The following is a 21,358-nucleotide window of genomic DNA, read 5'->3' on the forward strand; positions in this document are numbered from 1 at the left end:
CACTTACACAAAGTTTTATAATAGTTGGGCTCTAGGGCTGGATTTTATTTCTTCTGACTTGTACAAGCAATGAATGCAGTAATAGTAGAAACTTACATAGCTACATTTCTGTTCCTTAAGTTTTATACCAAGGCATGTTGACTAGGATTAAACAGGATTACATTGTGTCTATTGTTTTCATTGCTTTTCTTTTTCTTTCTCTTTTCTGTTCTCCACTTAGTTCCCCCTCCTTCCTTATTTTTCTCCCCTGTCCCCCCCTCTACCTTTCCCATCCTCCTCTATCGTCTCTCGTGCCCCCTCGTTCCCCTCCACACCTTATATTCTGAATGATGGATTACCCGCACTTTTATGTCTTTAGTCGGATGGGTTATTCTACCATCCTGTATGTATCACCCAGAGGTTTAATATTGTCTATTTTCTAAAGTTCTTTGGGAATGTTTCTCCTCTGTTTGCTATATAGGCAAAAATAAAGATTAAAAAAAAAAAGCCTGATATCATATGTGTTTCCTTACAACAGACCCTAAATCATTAGTCCTGATAATGTAACCAATACAGTGGGCTTCTCTGGTAATAGAGGCAAGGTAGAGTTTCAGTCAAAAAAAATATAAAAAAATAACCTGGTGTAGTGTAGCAGAGTATTTTAAAGTATTAAAGTCAGCTACTCCTAGTCACGTATTAAATATTACACTATTTTTTAAATGAATTTTTATTAGACAATTATTTTAAAGAAGTTTAAAAAAACACATTGTTTTTAACCGAATTATTTCTTGTGCCAAAGTACTGCAAAATAAGCTGTATATTTTAATGAAACAACTCTCATCTGTAAGTCTGCTCTGCAAATCCTCCCATGTGTAATTAGCGGCATGAAATATGAGATAAAAGATATGCTAGATTGCAATTTATTGCATCAAAATAATCAGCAACATTCTGTGTATGAAGGAGCATGGAGAATTTGTGTAATAGTGAAATCAGATTCTTTAGCATGATCCGTCCTTGGTAATTCGAATATTCACCTTCTTCCTCCTGCGAAAAGCAACACCAAATTTTGAATTACACTTAGCAGAGCATGACATTTCTTCAGTTCTAACAGTTGCACATTAAAATTGTTGTTGCAGCACAGCTAATGGACTTGGCAAGGTTTTCCTAACAAAAGACAGGTGTTGTTTTACTCATGGCCTGTGAAAACATCATACGCAGAACATTTCACGAAAAGTTGTAAAGTAATCTCACACTTAGAGATATGATTCACAAAGTTTGTTTAGGCTGATTAAAAATAAATAAAAGTCCTCAATTGCAGAATATAAAATATAACAAATAAAATTCATTGCATTTTTTTTTTTTTACTTTATAACTTCCTTATTAAATGTTTGCTTACAGTGTGGCTTGAAAACACCTGTGTAAAAAGTATTAAAGGAAGATTGTTGCTCCACCTTTTTTGGGCTTGAACCTCTTCCCAAACTCCTCTCTTCCCAAATTCCCTTAAATGAGAGGAACTCTCACAGATGGTTAAAAAAAAAAACGTAAATTGTGAATAAACCCAGACTATGAAAAACTCTCATTACATGCTATATAGCAGAGTGTTCATACTCACAAACCCACTAAAGCATTTGTTTTGTGTAGAGTGAAATATACCTGGTTGATCCTGCCTTCCACTGTCTTCCCCATATTCTGTGTCCCCATTGCAGGCTGAGATTTGGAAGGCCAGCTGGTGTCCTCTACTGAGCATACTCAATTTCAGTTCCCTTCTAAGCTCTTCATGTCCTCTTTTTAATCTGTGCAGCCCATGTGACTATAGAGTTAGGCACGTGGACATATACACATGGTAAATGACACTCCCCTTCCTCTCTCCTGCTTCATGTCCCCCGATTTTTAAACACTATGGAGGGGGATATAATATGCTGCTTGATTACATTCACTAAGACTTTCACAAACACACTTAGTTTTAATATAAATCAGTATTTAATATATCTAATGTAATTGTTAGAACCTGAAGTTAAAAAAAAAAAAAAAAAAAGCTTTGGGTTTCCGATGCCATCTGACCAAAATGAAAGCTAGTGTCAATCATCTTTGACTCTCTCTACACCATATTACTGCAAAAAAATACAAATTTGATGTTCAATAAAGATTTATTGGTAGCTGTTTCTTGATATTTATAATTTAATTTGAATTACTCTTCTGAAACTGTTTTTTTTTTAGTCGTGTGTCTGGCACAGTACCAATCAGGGCTAGCCAAACACAGACTCATATTGTAGAGAGCATACATCAGCAGAGTAGTAGAAGCCCCTCTTAAAGATATTTCCCTGCAGATGCCAAAGAACATGGAAAGATCATGCAACCATGGAACAGCGCTGCAGCAATAAGTACTTTTAGAAAAAACAAAATACAGTGATATATATGATTTATGTGAATGAATTATGACAATTTACACTTTTCTGTTTAGTATCACTATTAGTCCTATTAAACCTAAAAACAAAAATTGAATATATTGCAGTTTACCCATCCTTAGATGTGGTAGCTACATTTTTTTTTCTTTTTTCCCTTATTTTCCCCTAATGATCTGGACAGTAACATGCTTTCTGTCTTAAGGTATCTCCACTATGGCTGTAGGAGAAATGGAGATACCTTTGGAAAGCAGCATTGTGAAACTGGGGAGAGGGTAGTGAAATGTCCCGTACACACGATAGGATTTTCCAACGGAAAATGTTCTATGGGAGCTTGCTGTCGGAAATTCCGACCGTGTGTAGGCTCCATTGGACATTCTCCATCGGAATTTCCGTCACACAAAATTTGAGAGCTGGTTCACAAATTTTCCGACAACAAAATCCGTTGTCGTAAATTCCGATCGTGTGTACACAATTCCGACGCACAAAGTTCCACGCATGCTCGGAATCAAGCAGAAGACCCGCACTGGCTATTGAACTTCATTTTTCTCGGCTCATTGTATGTGTTGTACGTCACCGTGTTCTTGACGTTCGGAATTTCCAACAAGATTTGTGTGACCGTGTGTATGCAAGACAAGTTTGAGCCAACATCCGTTGGAAAAAAAAACATGAATTTTGTTGTCAGAAAATCCTATCGTGTGTACAGGGCATTAGATGCAATAGCAGATTGTGATGGACTTGACTAATGAAAAAAAGCAGAACTCCAGTTAACACTTTTAAGCAGTTACAGCACTTTTTTTTCCTTTTGGAATAAAGGTTTTACATAAATGAGGAAAAGCTGATCATTGTAAACACCCACGTCAATGTTAAATGGTTTGTCTCAATACTCTAACTGCCACTTTTACTGAATGGCTTGGTCTGTTAAAGTAAGTTACAAAAACAGACATTTTGGCCAGATCACCAGGTTAAATCAAAGGAAAATAGCTTGAAAAAAGAAAAAAAAAACAATGTAGCCATCACATATAAAAATTGTTAAGCTGCAATAAATATATTTATTGTTTTAAAATTGCTTTAAGTTGACTGTAAAGCATTTTTTAAAAAATAACAAACGTGCTATACTTACCTGCTCTGTGCAGAGCAGTCCTGATCCTCCTAGGGTCCCCCCGCCGACGCTCTGGATTTCTCTTCTTCTCTGCGTGCCACCATATAAAGCTGCTTCCTATGGCAGCACACATTCATGCTTGATTCCAATCTAGTGCCCAGAACAAAGTTGACTGCGCCACCTCCCCCCAATTGAGCACCATGTTTCAGCAATATTCTCCCACACACACAAAAAAAAAGCACTAATCAGCAAGCTCACCCCCTAAACAGAAAACTTCCTCTGTCAGCCAAAACAAAAATGCAAAAATCCCCCCTCCTCCCAGTCCAAATCTCCCTCCCAGCACAAATCTTTGCTTCCTAATCCCGCCTCCCAGCTCAAATTCCTGGCCCCGCTAATCTCCCCCTCCTAGCACAAATCTTCCCCACTCAGAAAAATCACCCCTCCTAGCGCACATTCTCTTTCCCCCGCAAATTTTAAATCCTCTCCCCCCAAATTCCAAATTCCCCCTTCCAGCATAAGTTCCCATCCCCCTTCCTAGCACAGATCCCCCCCGAATCTCTCCTCCTAGCACAATCCCTCCAAATTACCCTTTCCTTACCTGAGCAGTCCTTGGAGGAGATAGGGGACGGGTAATCACGCTGTGTACAGTCTGATCTAAGAGTGATCCTGTGTCATCTGCTATGAGGAGCGCTGTTTTGACAGGAGATGGGAGAACACAGCACAACCCCCACCTCTTCCCGGGTCTCTCCACTCTGCAACTATCATTTCTGTCTGGACCTTGGTGTTCCCTTTAGTTCACTGTGCCAGGTTGCCCCCTCCACACACACCTCTTGTCACAGCCCTGAGTGCAGGGATAGGGGGAGAAGCTCAGCGGGCCAGGCACGATGTCCAAGGGGGAAGGCAGTTGACATTGTGGTGAGTAACTGAAATCTGGGTGGGCACAGCCCACCTCAGCACCCCCCTAGATCCGACCATGATCCCAGAGCTGATATTTGATTGCTACCTCGGCCCACATTTAACAAAAATAGGAACACACATGCCTGGGGATAGATTTATTACACACCAAGCATAACATTGTGGAGTATGGGAGCTGAAGTGATTTTCTCTTCATGGTAAAGCAGTCAGGAGATTTTGGTTACTCAATATGCACTGTTAACATGCTGATCATGACAAAGAAGGTACGATCTGACATTTCTATGCTGCATACTATACAATGGGGGTTATTTACGAAAGGCAAATCCACTTTGTACTACAAGTGCAAACTACAAGTGCAAAGTGCACTTGAAATTGCACTGAAAGTGCACTTGCTCTAAATCTAAGTGGTAGATCTGAAATGAGTGGAAGCTCTGCTGATTTTATCATCCAATCATGTGCAAGTTAAAATGCTTTTTTTAATTTTCCTTGCATGTCCCCCTCAGATTTACAGCGACTGCATTTCCAAGTGCACTTTCAGTGCAATTTCAAGTGTAGTTTGCACTTGTAGTTTGTACTTGTAGTGCAAAGTAGATTTGCCTTTCGTAAATAATCCCCATTATTTATCTTAGCTGAATATTTTTTTACTCTCTACAGATTCATGCCTTTTTCAACCTTCCACTTTGCTTCTGTTAGCCAGCAGTGGTTACAATGCAATTAGAATTAAAAATAAAAAAGTTCTTTAGCAAACAAAATCTGGAAACACTATACTTACTGCCTTTCGGCGCAGAGCAGGCATTCATTGTCATATGTCCTCTTATCACTGCCACACACAGGGTCATAAATTTTTGGACATCTCAGGGATGCATTCACATCACATACAGGCTGTAAAAAGACAATTATTATTATACAGGATTTATATAGTGCCAACAGTTTGTGCAGCACTTTACAACATGAGGGCAGACAGTACAGTTACAACACAGCTCAATACAGGAGGAATCAGAGGGCCCTGCTCGTTAGAGCTTACAATCTAGGAGACACATAGGCATGTGCACAGGGTATGGCGGCTGTGCCTGGACACACCCTAATGATCCCATTTGCATTAGCAATATTGCTGTGTGTGCCAGTGGGGAGATGGGAAAGATCTCCCATATATATATATATATATATATATATATATATATATATATATATATATATATATATATATATATATATATAATATATATTGTGTGTGTGTGTGAAGGCAAACTACTTTATATGTTACATAGCGTGAAGGCAAACTACTTTATATGTTACATAGCACAAACATGTCTACTTTACATATAACTTCTAATTCCAAAGCCAAAATGTAACAAACACCTGCTAATATTTGGCAAATAATTACTTATTACATTTTTATTATAGTTTTTGTGAAAGGAGGAAAGGAGTGGGAAAATGTTAAAACATCTGTTTTTTTTTCATGTCTGGGTCTTTATTGTCACTAGAATAGGAAATTAGCATAGTTTCCCTAACAGAGACCCAGGCAGCAATAAAAAAAATAAAAGCAGGCCATTGTCATACATGAACCTATTTTCTTTCCTTTAAGCACAGGTTGAAGGAAAGAAAATTGCTTGATTCTCCCATCACACTGAATCCCTCCCAAGAAGCTATTGTATTCTGACAGTGGGAGGTTTCCCCGCCATCATAATACAATGATCACTGCTTGCGGCTATAGCCACTGGCCGTGATCGAATGAAAAAGCCTGTAAGGCTTTTTCATTCAATTCAAGGCTTTTTCATTCAATCAATGGCAACATTAAAACAGGGGGGACAGTCACTCTAGAGTAGGGGGTGTGTTAGGACTGCATAACACTGTGCTGGGACTAAATAACACCTTTACCACCTCCTCATATTAGGGGGAGGTGTTTTGTAGTTACCAGAACTAGCAGGGAAAATGCTAACTGATAACAGTCCATTGACAGAGAGCACAGGAAGTTATCAGCTTACACGATTTCTGACTAGATGAACAGCTAGTATTTTCACTTGTTGAACAGATATAATAAAATTATTTCATTGGTACTGTATATACCAGATGTATCACTAAACTACCTGTGGTGGAGCAAAATGGTAGATATATACTGCTCGTGGTGTAACATGCACAGTTATGCCCCGTACACACGGTCGGATTTTCCGACGGAAAATGTGTGATAGGATCTTGTTGTCGGAAATTCCGACCGTGTGTAGGCTCCATCACACATTTTCCATCGGATTTTCCGACACACAAAGTTTGAGAGCAGGCTATAAAATTTTCCGACAACAAAATCCGTTGTCGGAATTTCCGATTGTGTGTACACAAATCCGATGCACAAAGTGCCACGCATGCTCAGAATAAATAAAGAGATGAAAGCTATTGGCTACTGCCCCGTTTAGAGTCCCAACATACGTGTTTTACGTCACCGCGTTCAGAACGATCGGATTTTCCGATAATTTTGTGTGACCGTGTGTATGCAAGACAAGTTTGAGCCAACATCCGTCAGAAAAAATCCATGGATTTTGTTGTCGGAATGTCCGATCAATGTCCGACCGTGTGTACGGGGCATTAGAGTAAATAATGCAAATGGGGTCAGAGAAAAAAACATAATAGTGCAAAATGGATTATGAAAGCTGCACAAACATGGACTTCCCACAGTAATAAGATAATAAAAGTATACACTGCGCTAAATTCAAAAAATATATGGTGCAGAGCAGCTACATACAAGGTGACAACAACCAAAAAAACATGTGAAAATAAAATGTAGCGCATAAATTGTGCAAAAAGTCTTCAATCAAGAAAATGACTGAAAAACAAATGTCCATAAATGGTAAACACGGCAATAATGAAACTTATAAGTCTCTCAATAAAGGTAAATAAAGTCCAGTGAGTGAGTAAAAAACAAATATACATGGGATGTCCCACTGGAAATGGTATGTGGATGTGAAACGGCAAGTGTTCCAACACAGGTAAATCATCAGATCATCCCAAAGCTATATCTCACAACTGCATGTAACTTGGTAAAGATGGTGTGTAAGAAACTCTTACCAGATACATTGGACTCCCTTGTCAGCGACAGGGAGTCACTCGAGTGGGTTGCCTCTCAGGGCCTGAAAGCGGACATCACAGCTCTGCGAACCTTCTGGGTCAAACTCTGTATGGATCTCCCGGGGCCGCCAGGTGGGTCCTCCCAAAGGATGGCCAAGGTGCGAGTCAGAGGGAACAGTGCGTCACGTAAAAAGCTGAAGTGAAGGCTGGTTTGATCTCTCAGTTGATATGTGGAGAAAAAATAAACAGGCTCCACATAGCGTAGATGAGCAAAGTGGGATTTTTATTGCTAAAAAGGCCAGGTAACAATAAAATGTGATCACAATGTATAAAAACAAAGATGGGCAACAAGAAGGATGCTGAAAGCGCCCAACGCGTTTCGATCAATTGATCGTCTACTGGGGCATACAGCATCCCCTCCAAGTTGCCTTATATTTATGAGAAAAACATTCAAAAAAGCAAATTGTATGTGCTGTCAAACAGCCTTCCCCATTGGATGAGTGGGGTCACCTGATCGCACCTGGCTAAACCTAGCCCCCTTATATTTACAACCAAAGTAGGCCAGGCCCCAACCAACCCCAGGATTTTCAGAGAGTCACAGACTACCATCCAGGAAATTCAGACAGAAAAGAGGGACCAGAGGGGGGAGGAGGGTCCAACGCCAAAAGGAAAAGAATGTAAGGGGAACGGGTATTTTTAATTTGAGTTCAGCTGTATTAACAGAAGCTGAGAAGTCGGTTCTGGACAGAGGACTCAAGTTTGTACCACCCAAACCACTTAACCATTTCGCAACATTTATTGATGTACTTAAATTTACCCGAAAACTTAGTGTACAGAGGAACTTTCTTACCAAAATCACTCCCCCCACTCAACAGACCATTGTTTCAGCCACTACCCAAGTAACGACATCTTCCCACAATGGAACTGTACCCTCTACAGAGGCAACGTCTTTGCACCCTCAGGTAGTCCATTCGGGATTGTCTAACTCATTCCTATTCAATCCCCTTGGTACCATGGCCCCCTCTATCCAGGTCTTCAGGAGTTTGGTCCTGGAAGACCTGGATAAACTAGCCAAACGTCAAAAACGTCTTCATGTCAAACCTGACATCAAGACAGGTTTAAAATCATTGTGTGAAAACAAGAACCTTGTCATCCGCCCGGCGGATAAGGGCGGGGGCATTGTTGTTCTTGACAAAGTAGATTATCTTAAGGAGATGAATAGGATTTTAGGCGATTCCGATACTTATCAGTGTATCCCCAGGGATCCCACAGTTTCCTTTAAAAAGGCCTTAGTTGAATTGATAGAGGAAGGTTTTTCCTTGGGAATTCTCAATAAAAAGGAAAAATGCTTTTTGGTCCCCCAAGTACCACGTATTCCCGCCATATACTACCTCCCCAAGGTTCACAAGAACCCAACCAATCCTCCCGGCTGACCCATCGTCAGCGGGATCGATTTGGTTACGGCGAGGATTGGCAAATACGTGGACTTCTACTTACAACCTCTAGTTCAAACCACCCCCTCTTATCTGAAAGACACCAGAGACACAATCAAACTATTGGAGTCTGTTTCAATTAAAAAAGGTACTCTCTTAGTAACAGCAGACATAGCAGCGTTATACACGTGCATACCACACCACCTAGGTTTCGAAGCAGTCGAAAACCATCTCTCCAGAGATGGAAGACTTCCCACATTACAACGAAATTTTATCATGCAGCTGTTAAAATTTGCAACCAGGCACAATTACTTCTGGTTTCAGGACCGATTCTTTTTACAACAGAGGGGCGTGGCTATGGGGGCCAAACTTGCCCCCAGTCTCGCTAACCTCTTCATGGCCCAGTGGGAGGAGGATGCCGTCTATGCGGCCCGGAGACCCGAATTGGTTCTTTGGGCCAGATACATAGACGACATCCTCCTCCTTTGGGAAGGAGATCTGGCATCCCTCGAGGGCTTCATGAACATTCTTAATGCCAACGATAGGGGGATTTTGCTGAGCTTTGAAGCCAGCACAAGCAAAGTGCATTTTCTTGATCTCGAAATTTCAGTTGTGCACCAACACTTGGAGTTCCGTACCTACTTCAAACCCACAGATCGGAATGGGTACATTCCGATCGACAGCTGCCATCGTGAACAATGGCTTCGGTCAGTGCCCCGCAGCCAGTTTCTGAGATTGAGGCGCAACTGCACCCAAACTTCGGACTTTATATCCCAATCCCAAGTCCTCAGAGGTAGATTTCTTGATAAGGGTTATGACCCTCACCTTTTAGACAGTGAAATCAATAGAGCTTTGCTCACTGAAAGGCAGGCTACGCTCACAGAATGCTCTAAAGACAACACTACATTCAATGCAAAGTTATCTTTCTTCACCACCCATTCTATTCAATCTAAACAGATTAAAGGTATTATCAAAAAACACTGGGGAATATTACAGAACGACAGACTACTTGGTCCTGTTTTACCTAAACAGGCCTCGGTAGTGTTCAGAGGTGCTAGATCCATTCAGGGACAGATCGCCCCAAACATAATAGACCCCCCTAAGAAGGTGTCGTTCTTTCAGGAGTGCAAAGGTTACTACCCCTGTCATAAGTGTCGAGTTTGCCTTCACAACACTGGGGGAAGATGCAAGAGCGTCACGTTTAAGTCTACGGTCACTTCCCGTATTTACTCCATGAAGCATTTCACCACGTGCTCCTCACAATACATCGTATACCTGATAACTTGTCCCTGCCATAAGCAATATGTGGGTCGCACGATCAGAACTTTTTCTGTTCGTGTCAACGAACACGTGGCTGCAATTAAAAAAGGTAGGGACAAGCATACTGTGCCACGTCACTACTTGGAACACCACGATAAGGACCCCACAGGAACCTTGTTCCAAGTTATTGATAGGTTCATTCCGCACTGGAGGGGTGAGTCACGTCTGCGTGGGGTTTCACGCCTCGAGACGTACTGGATCCACGAGTTGAGGTCCTTCTTCCCGTTTGGGTTGAACGTGGAGTGGGACCTCAACTCGTTCATCAACTCATCTTAGCATTCGTTTTATTGCACCCACTTGGTTCCTTAATCGCAACATTATATGCACTTTTATGATGCCCTCTTTAAACTTTCTTTCCCTATACATTCTCATTACACACTTTTAGTCTTTATATATTTCTAGTCTTCCCCATGTGGGCGCATTTCTGGGGGGGGTGCGCTCACATTAGGTTTCTAGGGTGAGTTATACCTCCCTTATTTCTGGGGTTTTCACACTGGCATGTGCATTGTCCACATTTTGTGGATGGCACATGCTGGGTAGCTGCAATATTTATGAATTTACTTTATTGTATGTTTTTGGAAACATTGTATTATTTCTCAATTCAAATCACCCCATCACGTTTATTGTTCTGACTGGAAGGGATTTCTAATTTATTTTGGGGTCTCTCGCCATCATTGATATTTGATTTACTCAATGGTGGTCTTTTGGTCCCTTGTGTTTTAATTGTTAAGAGGGAGCTGTGCACCGTCCCGTTTTGAGGCATGCCTATTCGCTGCACGGCCCCCTCCTTCATGCACTGCCCCATATTAGGTGGTGTCACTCATCCCCCACTTCACAGGTGATGTTTACCAGTTTCCCACCATCTGGGTGGGTTTTCTGGTCATCACCTGTACCATGTTATTTCCGGGGACACAGGGGAGGAACGTGGGAACCGGCGTCAGGAACGTCCGGTCTGACGCACGTCTCTCCTCCCTCCTTCTGTCTTCGACAATCTGAGAGAGGTATCATGTGACAGGGGATGGACGTCGAGCGAGCTTTGCGCTCTGACGTCACTTCCCTGTGTCTGTCTCGTGGAGGTCGGGCGGCGCTGACGGAGACTTCCTGTCTCTGCAGCTATTGGCTGTGGGCTCCGCCCGCCCCCAGAGACGCGGTCCCTGATTGGCACTGACTCCCCTGTAATTTTAAACAGACACAGAAGTGTCAGCAATGGGAGTACTGTGCTAGAAGGTTCAGTTTTTCATTTCTTTTTCAGTATTAAATGTTTGAATTGTGTTGTACTATTCAATTGCTGTTTAATGTGAGGTCTATTTGGTGACTTTTAACAGGTTAATCACATACCACGAATGCAAATTAATGATGTTTCACACCTGCTAGGTTTAGCCAGGTGCGATCAGGTGACCCCACTCATCCAATGGGGAAGGCTGTTTGACAGCACATACAATTTGCTTTTTTGAATGTTTTTCTCATAAATATAAGGCAACTTGGAGGGGATGCTGTATGCCCCAGTAGACGATCCATTGATCGAAACGCGTCGGTCGCTTTCAGCATCCTTCTTGTTGCCCATCTTTGTTTTTATACATTGTGATCACATTTTATTGTTACCTGGCCTTTTTAGCAATAAAAATCCCACTTTGCTCATCTACGCTATGTGGAGCCTGTTTATTTTTTCTCCACATATCAACTGAGAGATCAAACCAGCCTTCACTTCAGCTTTTTACGTGACGCACTGTTCCCTCTGACTCGCACCTTGGCCATCCTTTGGGAGGACCCACCTGGCGGCCCCGGGAGATCCATACAGAGTTTGACCCAGAAGGTTCGCAGAGCTGTGATGTCCGCTTTCAGGCCCTGAGAGGCAACCCGCTCGAGTGACTCCCTGTCACTGACAAGGGAGTCCAATGTATCTGATAAGAGTTTCTTACACACCATCTTTGCCAAGTTACATGCAGTTGTGAGATATAGCTTTGGGATGATCTGATGATTTACCTGTGTTGGAACACTTGCCGTTTCACATCCACATACCATTTCCAGTGGGACATCCCATGTATATTTGTTTTTTACTCACTCACTGGACTTTATTTACCTTTATTGAGAGACTTATAAGTTTCATTATTGCCGTGTTTACCATTTATGGACATTTGTTTTTCAGTCATTTTCTTGATTGAAGACTTTTTGCACAATTTATGCGCTACATTTTATTCTCACAGTAATGTCTCAATCAGGGTAGCATGTGGCTGCACAGCATAGTCTCTATTTTATGTAATCAAAGAGTCAAACTGAGCATCGCTACTTCAGAAAAACAATACAGATCACAGTAACATGCCTTTATACTTATAAATATCACCCCCCACAGTGAGGCCCAGGACTGCTCTGGTAATGCAGGCAAACAGCTGGAGTACTCCAAGGCCAGGGGGGGCCCATCCCACTGGAATCAAAGTACTCTAGTAACAGTTGGAGAGGTGCTTCTCATGGTAGCTTTTTTGGGGGAAACTATGTGCTATAAGGCTTTGGCCTGGCTGCTTGCATGTTGGTTCTGACAGTGGAGGGCCTCTCACCTGGCTGAAGCAGATCACTTGCCTAGCTGCCTCTGCCTCATCAGGTGTGGCATATCTGAGCTGCTAAAGGAGAGAAGCAGAAAACCATATATCCCCTAGGCATGGTGAGTGAATGCACACTCCACTACAGTGGGGCTACCGTTAAAGTAAACCAGCATGGGAAATTCCTAGGTTCACTTTAACCCCTTGTCTACCAAAGTACATTTATAAACACCCTGGTATTCAAGGGATATTTTCAGCCAGCTCCCTGTTTTCATATAAATTGATCACTTTTATGTTACTGTGATGTGCAGCCCCCCACCCAAACACCCCTAGGTCCCCCTTCTTTTCTTTGATTAACCACTTGCAAACCACACTATAGCTAAAAGAGAGCTACAGCATAGTCGTCCAGTACTGGTAGGGCGTCAATAGACATCATCCCAGAACCCAGCCTCCTGCGGTGCACATTGGGCACGGTCTGTGACCGCTGTGTCCTTACTGCACAGCTGTTCACAGATCAAGGTAAAGGACCAACCACAGCGACCGTTTACCATGTGATTAACTGTGTCCAATCACAGATGACCACATGTAAACAGTCTTGCCGGTAACCCTTTCCTCCCACGCTGTGTCAACCTGTAAGCACATCATTTACATGAATAATTGAGGCACTGATCATCAGAAAATTTGTGGTCTTTTTAGTTTGTTTAGCAAAAAAATATAAAAATAAATAAAACAGTTATAATTAAATACCACGAAAAAAGCTCTATTTGTTTGAAAAAAAATTCCATTTGGGTACAGTGTTGCATGACCATGCGTCTGTCATTCAAAGTGCGACAGCACTGAAAGCTGAAAATTGATCTGGTCAGGAAAGAGGTCAGTACTGAAGTGGTAATGAACCCAGAAGCACCCAGCTCTGAGCATTTCTGAGTTCAGAGCTGTCAAAATCATGAGTAAAATTCAGGGTATTATATATTTGTTTCGGGTTTTAAGTAGTTTTCTAACAAAAAAAAATGCAGATTTAAATATGTATGTGAAAAACAAAAACATTTTCCTAGTAGAAAAGTGATTAAACTCATAAGAAGTACAATGCTCAAAGAGTGCTACTGATAACAAATAATGAACTAAATTGTATCTATCTTACAGATTAATTTTTAATGTATTATTTAAAAAAAAAATAATGATTTTACAGCACTGCAATCGAAAAAAAAAGCTCAGAGGCTATACGCTTTTCCCTTTAATGCAATAGTGTTTAAGTTACCTCTCTTTCTTCACCAGCAGGTTCGGAGTTCACAAGACCTGAAAATAAATATGGATAATGTTAATATCTCCATTTTAAATTATGATTACGAAAATGACCATGAAATTAAGGGGGTCTTTAGTAATTTGTAAAGTGGATCTTGTATTCCATGCAAGGTCCACTTTTAAAATGTGGCCACCCTCTCCCTTGCTAAATCAGTAAATAAAATATAGAAAAAACACCTATAGGAGAATAATTAGATAATATACTCACTTTCTACTGGATTTTAGTGCAGGGAGTGACATACTCATCCTGCCAAGAAGATCCTAGGGAATGCTTAAAATGTAGAAAAAACACTTATAGAGGAAAAAATGTTAGATAATATACTCACTTTACCTTGGATTCTGTAGTGCAGGGGGTGGCATACTCATCCTGCAAATGTGATCCTGGAGAATGCTTAGTATTCCAAATTTTAAGAGAAGATGCAACTTCAGAGTGCTGCATTGTCTTCTCAGTGATATTTGGGCTGGTTAACATTCTCCGAGAATTTGTCAGAAGGAGGGTGTTGTCTCCCTGTCCTAGGTGCCATGGACGGGACCAGGGTGAAAGGTAGTTGTCTTATTAAACATTTCTTCCCCCAGATTTTTTTTTTTTTTTATAAGTTAAATGTAGCATTTTTTATGTGTAAGGTCTACATTAAGGGTGCAATTGTCTTTAAATGCCCCCAGAGAGTTGCAGATATTATTTGGATGCTGATAAGTTAATTTTTTGTACTCTTTTTTTTTTTTCCTCTCGCTACTTTTTTCTTTATGTGTAAAAAATGTCAAAAACTGATACAATGTACTAAAAAATAGGAAAAGAAAAACAAAGCTATAAAGCTGAAATCCAGTCAAATATAAAGAAAAGAGCTAATACAGTCATGAAGTTTAAGCGCAATTAGTCGAAATAGCTTGAATGTATCTGGGTATCTTTAAAGTGTAAGTAAAGTAAAAAACAAATAAATTAAATATATGATTCAAGTTTTCAATTCTCAATTGATTCATCTTGTCTTTAAAAAAAAAAATCTATGTACATTTAATCCCCATAAATACCTTAGATTTGTTTCAGAATTGATTCTGCTTTTTCAATATCTTCATTTATAGCCAGCCATTCAGGTGCACTGTGAGCAGAGCATTTAAAGAGGTTCTTCATTCCGTTTAAAAAAAAATAAAAGTCAGCAGCTACAAATGCTGTAGGGTGGATCCCTGGACACTTACCATTCCAGAGATCCAGCGCCATTCACAGCTGGGCCAGTTATTCGCCGGTCTTTGGGTCACCAACACCATCATGATAACTGTGAATGGTCTTGCAGCCTTCTGGGACCTGTGATGTGTCCCAGAAGGTTGCAGGTGGAGGGGGGAGAACTTCTGGTGAAATCGCCTAGGCGAACATGTTCCTCGCTGCTGGCCATTGGATGGTGCAAATTTAAGCTGGGCTACGCTACTTAGTTGCTTGATTACTGTTCAAGAAACAAGCCTAATGCCCCTTACACATGATCGGAGATGCCGCCAGCAAAACTCCGATGAGAGATTTTGGAAAATGCGACCGTGTGTATTCTCCATCGGACTTTTGCTGGCGGAATTCCAGCCAGCAAAAGATTGAGAGCAGGTTCTCTATTTTTCAGTCGGAAAAAGTTCCTATCCGAAAATGCGTTTGTCTGTATGCAATTCCGATGCGCAAAAAATCACGCATGCTCGGAAACAATTTGACGCATGCTCAGAAGCATTGAACTTCATTTTCTCAGCTCATTATAGTGTTGTACGTCACCGCGTTCTTGACGGTCGAAAGTTCAGAGAACTTTTGTGTGACCGTGTGTATGCAAGCCAATATGTTAGAGACATTAGCAAACGAGAATCCTGGTGGATACACCAATTGGGTTCATTAGCACCTGTAGGATTGAAAAAAGACTTTGATCTGAAATGTTTTTTAAGCAACTATTGATTCTTTATTAGTTTGATTGGGGGGCTACTTTTTTAAATAATTCCTTTTTTAAATAATTCCTCTTCCCATAATGAGATTGGATAGGTTGAAGGGTATATATACATGCTCCCCCTATGCTTATTGTTGTAGCCTAGTATTTACGTCTATGACTCCATTGTGGATTAATAATTTTTAGATTATAGTGTATTTTAAATATTTTTTAATTTTTAAAAATATTTTATTTTAGTACTGTTCTTTAAATATACAGGTATTTTCATCTCTTTGTCTATATATATAAATATGTTCATATATTTTATATTTTTTGGGGTATATAAAATATTTTTGTGCTTGGGGGTGACCTATTTTTTTATATAGGACTATTGCTACTACAATAAGATGTTGATTCTGATTATATGTCTATGGGACACATCAGTAGCAATTTTTCATGTGCCATTCTACATGGTACATATAGTGATATACATAGAAGTCCTCCATTTTAATGGACATTTGATTATGATTTATTGATAGATTGTTTTTACAAATCATATAGTAGCATTTGTATGTTTGGGATAATATGTGCTGAACATCGGTCTCCGTCCTGTACAAACACCGTATTTTGATTATATATATATTTATCTATCTCTTTGTTTTGGGCTGACTTTAAAAGTCTTATCTTATTAACTTGTGCCTTAGAGGTAAGAATTTATATATATTTAATAAAAGTTCCGCAGATGCCTATTGTTCTCTGCGGTGCTGTCTAATTATTGAGCATTAATATATGGAGCCTGGCACTAGAGTGTCTGCAATCTGCGGCAAAATGGCCGCGATGACTATATTTAGGCTGTAGAGCGTCCGTCCAATTATATCCTCCTGATGAAGACACGTGACCCTGTGTCGAACACGCGTAGGGAAGGGGCCAGGAAGGAGCTATTCACTTCACTGTGATGCGACGCACAGCTTATCTCTTCAGACAGACAAATTTTGGAGGCTATTGTTAGATTGGTGCACTTACGCACCTCGCAAATGTGAGTACCCTACTGTGGGGAGCTTTTTATAACAATAAAATTTTATAAACGATATCACACTAGCCAGTTTTTTCCTTTTTCTTCCTTTCAATTGTGGAGCTGCTGCTGAATAACTGTATCTGGATACCATCGTTGAGCCGCGGGATGGCTTCTAAGCGTGTATAGACTGTTTCACAGCTGAGTCACACGCTCTGAGGTGAGCGGCTGTCCCCGGGGGGGGGGGGGGTCACTGGATGGCACTTGAGCATGGAATTCTGAGCACCAAGCACTAAGATTAATTCAAACACATTTTTTCTATGAACTGGTTTTATGGATTTTACATATATTCATTTTTTAATATATTGGACTCATTAATCACGTGCTATATTGGTTTTGGATCTGATATTTCCACTCATTGTGTGGCACTTGGCACTTTCTTTGGATTTTGCACTTATATCATATTTTACTGTGATATATTATTTTGCATGTCATAATTTTTGTCTCATGTAGATATACGGTATATAGGATTTTTGATTTATTATATATTGGCACTGGTTTAATGATTGTTATTCCTGTTGGATATCATACATTCAGCATACCACTCACACATTGCACATTAAGCACATTGCTTTTTATTACATTTATACACTGAGGCTGGAAAGGCAATGTGTAAGTGGTATACAGTATTTTCAGCATATCATTTATACATCATTTTTAGTATTTGAATATTTTCCAGATCTACATTTTTCGCCTTAGCGCAGCATATTTCCTGTATATATTATAATGCATGGCATATGAAACGTGTTCTACGCGGGCAGCTAGGTGTTTTTCACATTTGAAGCAATATACCATTGTGGCTCGCAAGGTTTTTCCTTATTTATTTGTATGCAAGCCAAGCTTGAGCGGAATTCCATCGGAAAAACCATCCAAGATTTTTCCGACGGAAATTCCGCTCATGTGAACAGGGCATAATGAAATGTAATCAAACTAATGAGCAGACTGCATAGCTAAAGTCTACACCACCCAGTGTCCTGCTCCTACCCTGTTTCCCCGAAAATAAGACCTAGCGTGATTGTTGGTGATGGCTGCAATATAAGCCCTACCCCCCAAATAAGCCCTAGTTAAAGTCCTTGTAGGTCTTGTTTTCACGGTAGGGCTTATTTTTGGGGAAAGAGGGTAGGGCTTATTTGGGGGGTAGGGCTTACATTGCAGCCAACACTGACAATCACGCTAGGTCTTATTTTCGGGGAAACAGGGTACTAGAACATGCACATCTTAAGTGTGTCCAGAGATATATTCTTGCTTTTTCAATCAGCAGGAATCTGATGTATCACCCCTCCTTCTGGCTGTTATGAAAAGAAGGAAATGCTAAAAAACACCAGTTTCAACTACAGGGATGGACCGAAAAGATGCACACATTTTCAAAGTAAGACAATAAATATTTCAACAACACTAAAACAGCATTTTGAGTCAATCATTAATGCTCGATTTTTTAATACTTATGCCCTGTACACACGATCGGACATTGATCGGACATTCCGACAACAAATTCCATGGATTTTTTCTGACGGATGTTGGCTCAAACTTGTCTTGCATACACATGGTCACACAAAGTTGTCAGAAAATCCGATCGTTCTGAACGCGGTGACGTAAAACATGTATGTCGGGACTATAAACGGGGCAGTAGCCAATAGCTTTCATCTCTTAATTTATTCTGAGCATGCGTGGCACTTTGTGCGTCGGAATTGTCGGAATTGTCCACACACGGTTGGAATTTGTTGTCGGAAAATTTTATAGCCTTCTCTCAAACTTTGTCGGAAATTCCGATGGAAAAGGTCCGATGGAGCCCACACATGGTCGGAATTTCCTTCAACAAGCTCCGATCGCACATATTCTGTCGGAAAGTCTGACCGTGTGTACAGAGCATAAATGTAATGCATTTGACTTAAGTATTCCTTTAATCCCCTAAACGGCCTTTCTCAGGATAGGAAAGGGAAAGCCAGTACTAGGAAGGATCTGCTACTAGAAGCCCAGTTGCACTTGCAATATAGATTTAGGGCATAAGGTTGGCAATAGGGAAAGGATTCATACCTGAGTTGCACGAGTAGATGACAGGGAGCTTTGAACTAAATTTAGCCAGGTCTAAATGCAGAGTCTTTTGCAGTGAATGAGTGCACAGCAATATCATTTAGCATACATGGTTTTGTTGGAGACTTCAGTGCAGCTTTAAATCTTTTCTAAACCATAATCTCTATTTAACCTGCTTTATCACCTTGATCTGAGTTAGCATTAATAATAAGCAGCAAACCTCAGAGATAGTTGCATTGCATATTTAGTCACATTTAACATTGTAAAGAATGATAAATGACATGGCATACTACAGTAAAAGTTAAACACGGCTCACCGAATATAAGAGAAAGAACCACTATTGCCAAGATGGAGAGGAAAGCAAAAAACTTCATTTTCGCTGTAGGCTTTCTTGATTGAAATGTTAGGTATGACTCAGTTCTGCTTCTGTGACAGTTTTCCACAGATTATATCAAGTGCACAGATCATCATTATATAGCTCTCCATATCTGTAGTCTTGTTGTTCAAGTTAATCAATAACTGAGAGAAAACTATGTAATTATTAGCAAAGTGTAAGCATGCTGGAATGTGAAGCTGGATGCAAAACAAAAACAAATATGTGATAAATGATGTCATATATTATGAGTAGGGATGGGCTTTCTGTTCGAGTCGAACATGAGTTTGAACATCGGCCGTTCGCTTGTTCGCCAAATTTCGAACATTATGGGCCGTTCGCACCAAATTTGAGCAGCGCGTAATGGCCCATGATGCACTGCGTCATCACAATGCATTGCTGGCTGATGATCGGCCAAGCATGCACTATGACCCACATGCTTTGGCCAATCACAGCGCCGTCAGCGAAGAGAGCCATAATTGGCCACAGGCAGGGTGCTTGTAGCCAATTATAGCTCAGGGGGTTAAGTACACGCCCCACACTATATAAGGCCGCCCACCCGTCGGCTTTGTGTAGTGTGTTTGTGGCGTTTGTTCAGAGAGAGACAGAGAGAGTGTCATTTCATTTAGTTTGAGCAGGCAGGCAATTCCTGGTGTTCTGTTGCTAATATACTTCAGGCAGGCAGGCGAGACAGTTAGATAGCTGCAGTGTATTTAGTATATATATGCATCCCGGCTTTGTGTGTATATATATATATATATATATATATATATATATATATACACTGTATACAGTTTAGCTTCATCTCACTGCAGACCGTTCCTGGTGTATTGTTTTTAATATACTACAGCCAGGCAGGTGACTCACTGAGCTGCAGTTCATTTAATATATATATATACAGGCTTGTATATATATAGTCTAGCCAAGCCTATACCTGACTAGGCCATTGCCTGAGTGCGTATTCAAAGACACTTTCAGCCAGCCAGGTGACTCAGTGAGCTGCAGTTCATAAAATATATATCCACTGCATTGTATTCCAGCCAAGCCTATACCTGACTGTAGGCCGTTCCTTGAGTGCGTGTTCAAAGACACTTTCAGCCAGGCAGGTGACTCACTGAGCTGCAGTTCATTTAATAAATATATATACAGGCTTGTATATATGTAGTCTAGCCAAGCCTATACTTGACTAGGCCATTGCTTGAGTGTGTGTTCAAAGACACTTTAAGCCAGGCAGGTGACTCACTGAGCTGCAGTTCATTTAATAAATATATACACAGGCTTGTATATATATATATATATATATATATATATAGTCTAGCCAATCCTAACCTGGCTGACACTTTCAGCCAGGCAGGTGACTCACTGAGCTGCAGTTCATAAAATATATATCCACTGCATTGTAGTTCAGCCAAGCTTATACCTTACTGTAGGCCATTCCTGGTGTACTGTTTTTAGTAAACTTCAGGTGTTGTTTTGCTAATCTAATTGTACAGTATGTCTGGAAGGCCACCAAGGAGAGGCAGATGCTCACAGGCCACTAAAAGAGGGCAAGCAGGCTCTGTGTCTACAGCAAACAAGGCTGGTTGTGGACACGGTGCATCCTCAGCACGTGACCGTGGGGCACGCTTGTCCTTTTTTGCTGAGCCACAGCATGCAGAAGAGTTGGTAGAGTGGATGACCAAGCCGGCCTCATCCTCCTCATCCTCTGTCACCCAGGCTCAGGGTACTTTGTCTGCCAATGCAGCTGCTAAAGCGGCCTCTTCCGTTGGCTCAGTGTCATCAGTCACTCCTTCCCTAGCCCCACCATCATTCCCTGAAGAGTCCCCCGAACTGTTCAACTACAGTGTAGGGTACATGCTGCAGGAGGATGCGCAGCTTTTTGAAGGCTCTGATGATGGTACCCAGGTTGAGGATGAAGGCAGTAACGTGAGCCCAGAGAGAAGAGGGGGTGCCCAAGA

The 21,358-nt window shown here is 40.9% G+C and overlaps 1 protein-coding gene across 1 annotated transcript; it reads right to left on the reverse strand.

Annotated features, from left to right (window-relative positions):
• Positions 1 to 883: 883 nt before the first annotated feature.
• On the reverse strand, positions 884 to 19,501 carry LOC141132288 (serine protease inhibitor Kazal-type 1-like). The gene is made up of 4 exons (XM_073620546.1): positions 19,344 to 19,501; positions 13,998 to 14,035; positions 5,171 to 5,280; positions 884 to 1,023 (listed from the first exon to the last, which is right to left on the reverse strand). The coding sequence occupies exons 1-4, from the start codon at positions 19,399 to 19,401 to the stop codon at positions 978 to 980; spliced, it is 252 nt and encodes an 83-aa protein (XP_073476647.1). The 5' UTR covers positions 19,402 to 19,501; the 3' UTR covers positions 884 to 977.
• Between the last annotated feature and the right edge of the window lie 1,857 nt (positions 19,502 to 21,358).

Source organism: Aquarana catesbeiana, linkage group LG03 (genome assembly GCF_042186555.1).
Source record: "Aquarana catesbeiana isolate 2022-GZ linkage group LG03, ASM4218655v1, whole genome shotgun sequence".
Taxonomy (NCBI): Eukaryota; Metazoa; Chordata; class Amphibia; order Anura; family Ranidae; genus Aquarana; species Aquarana catesbeiana.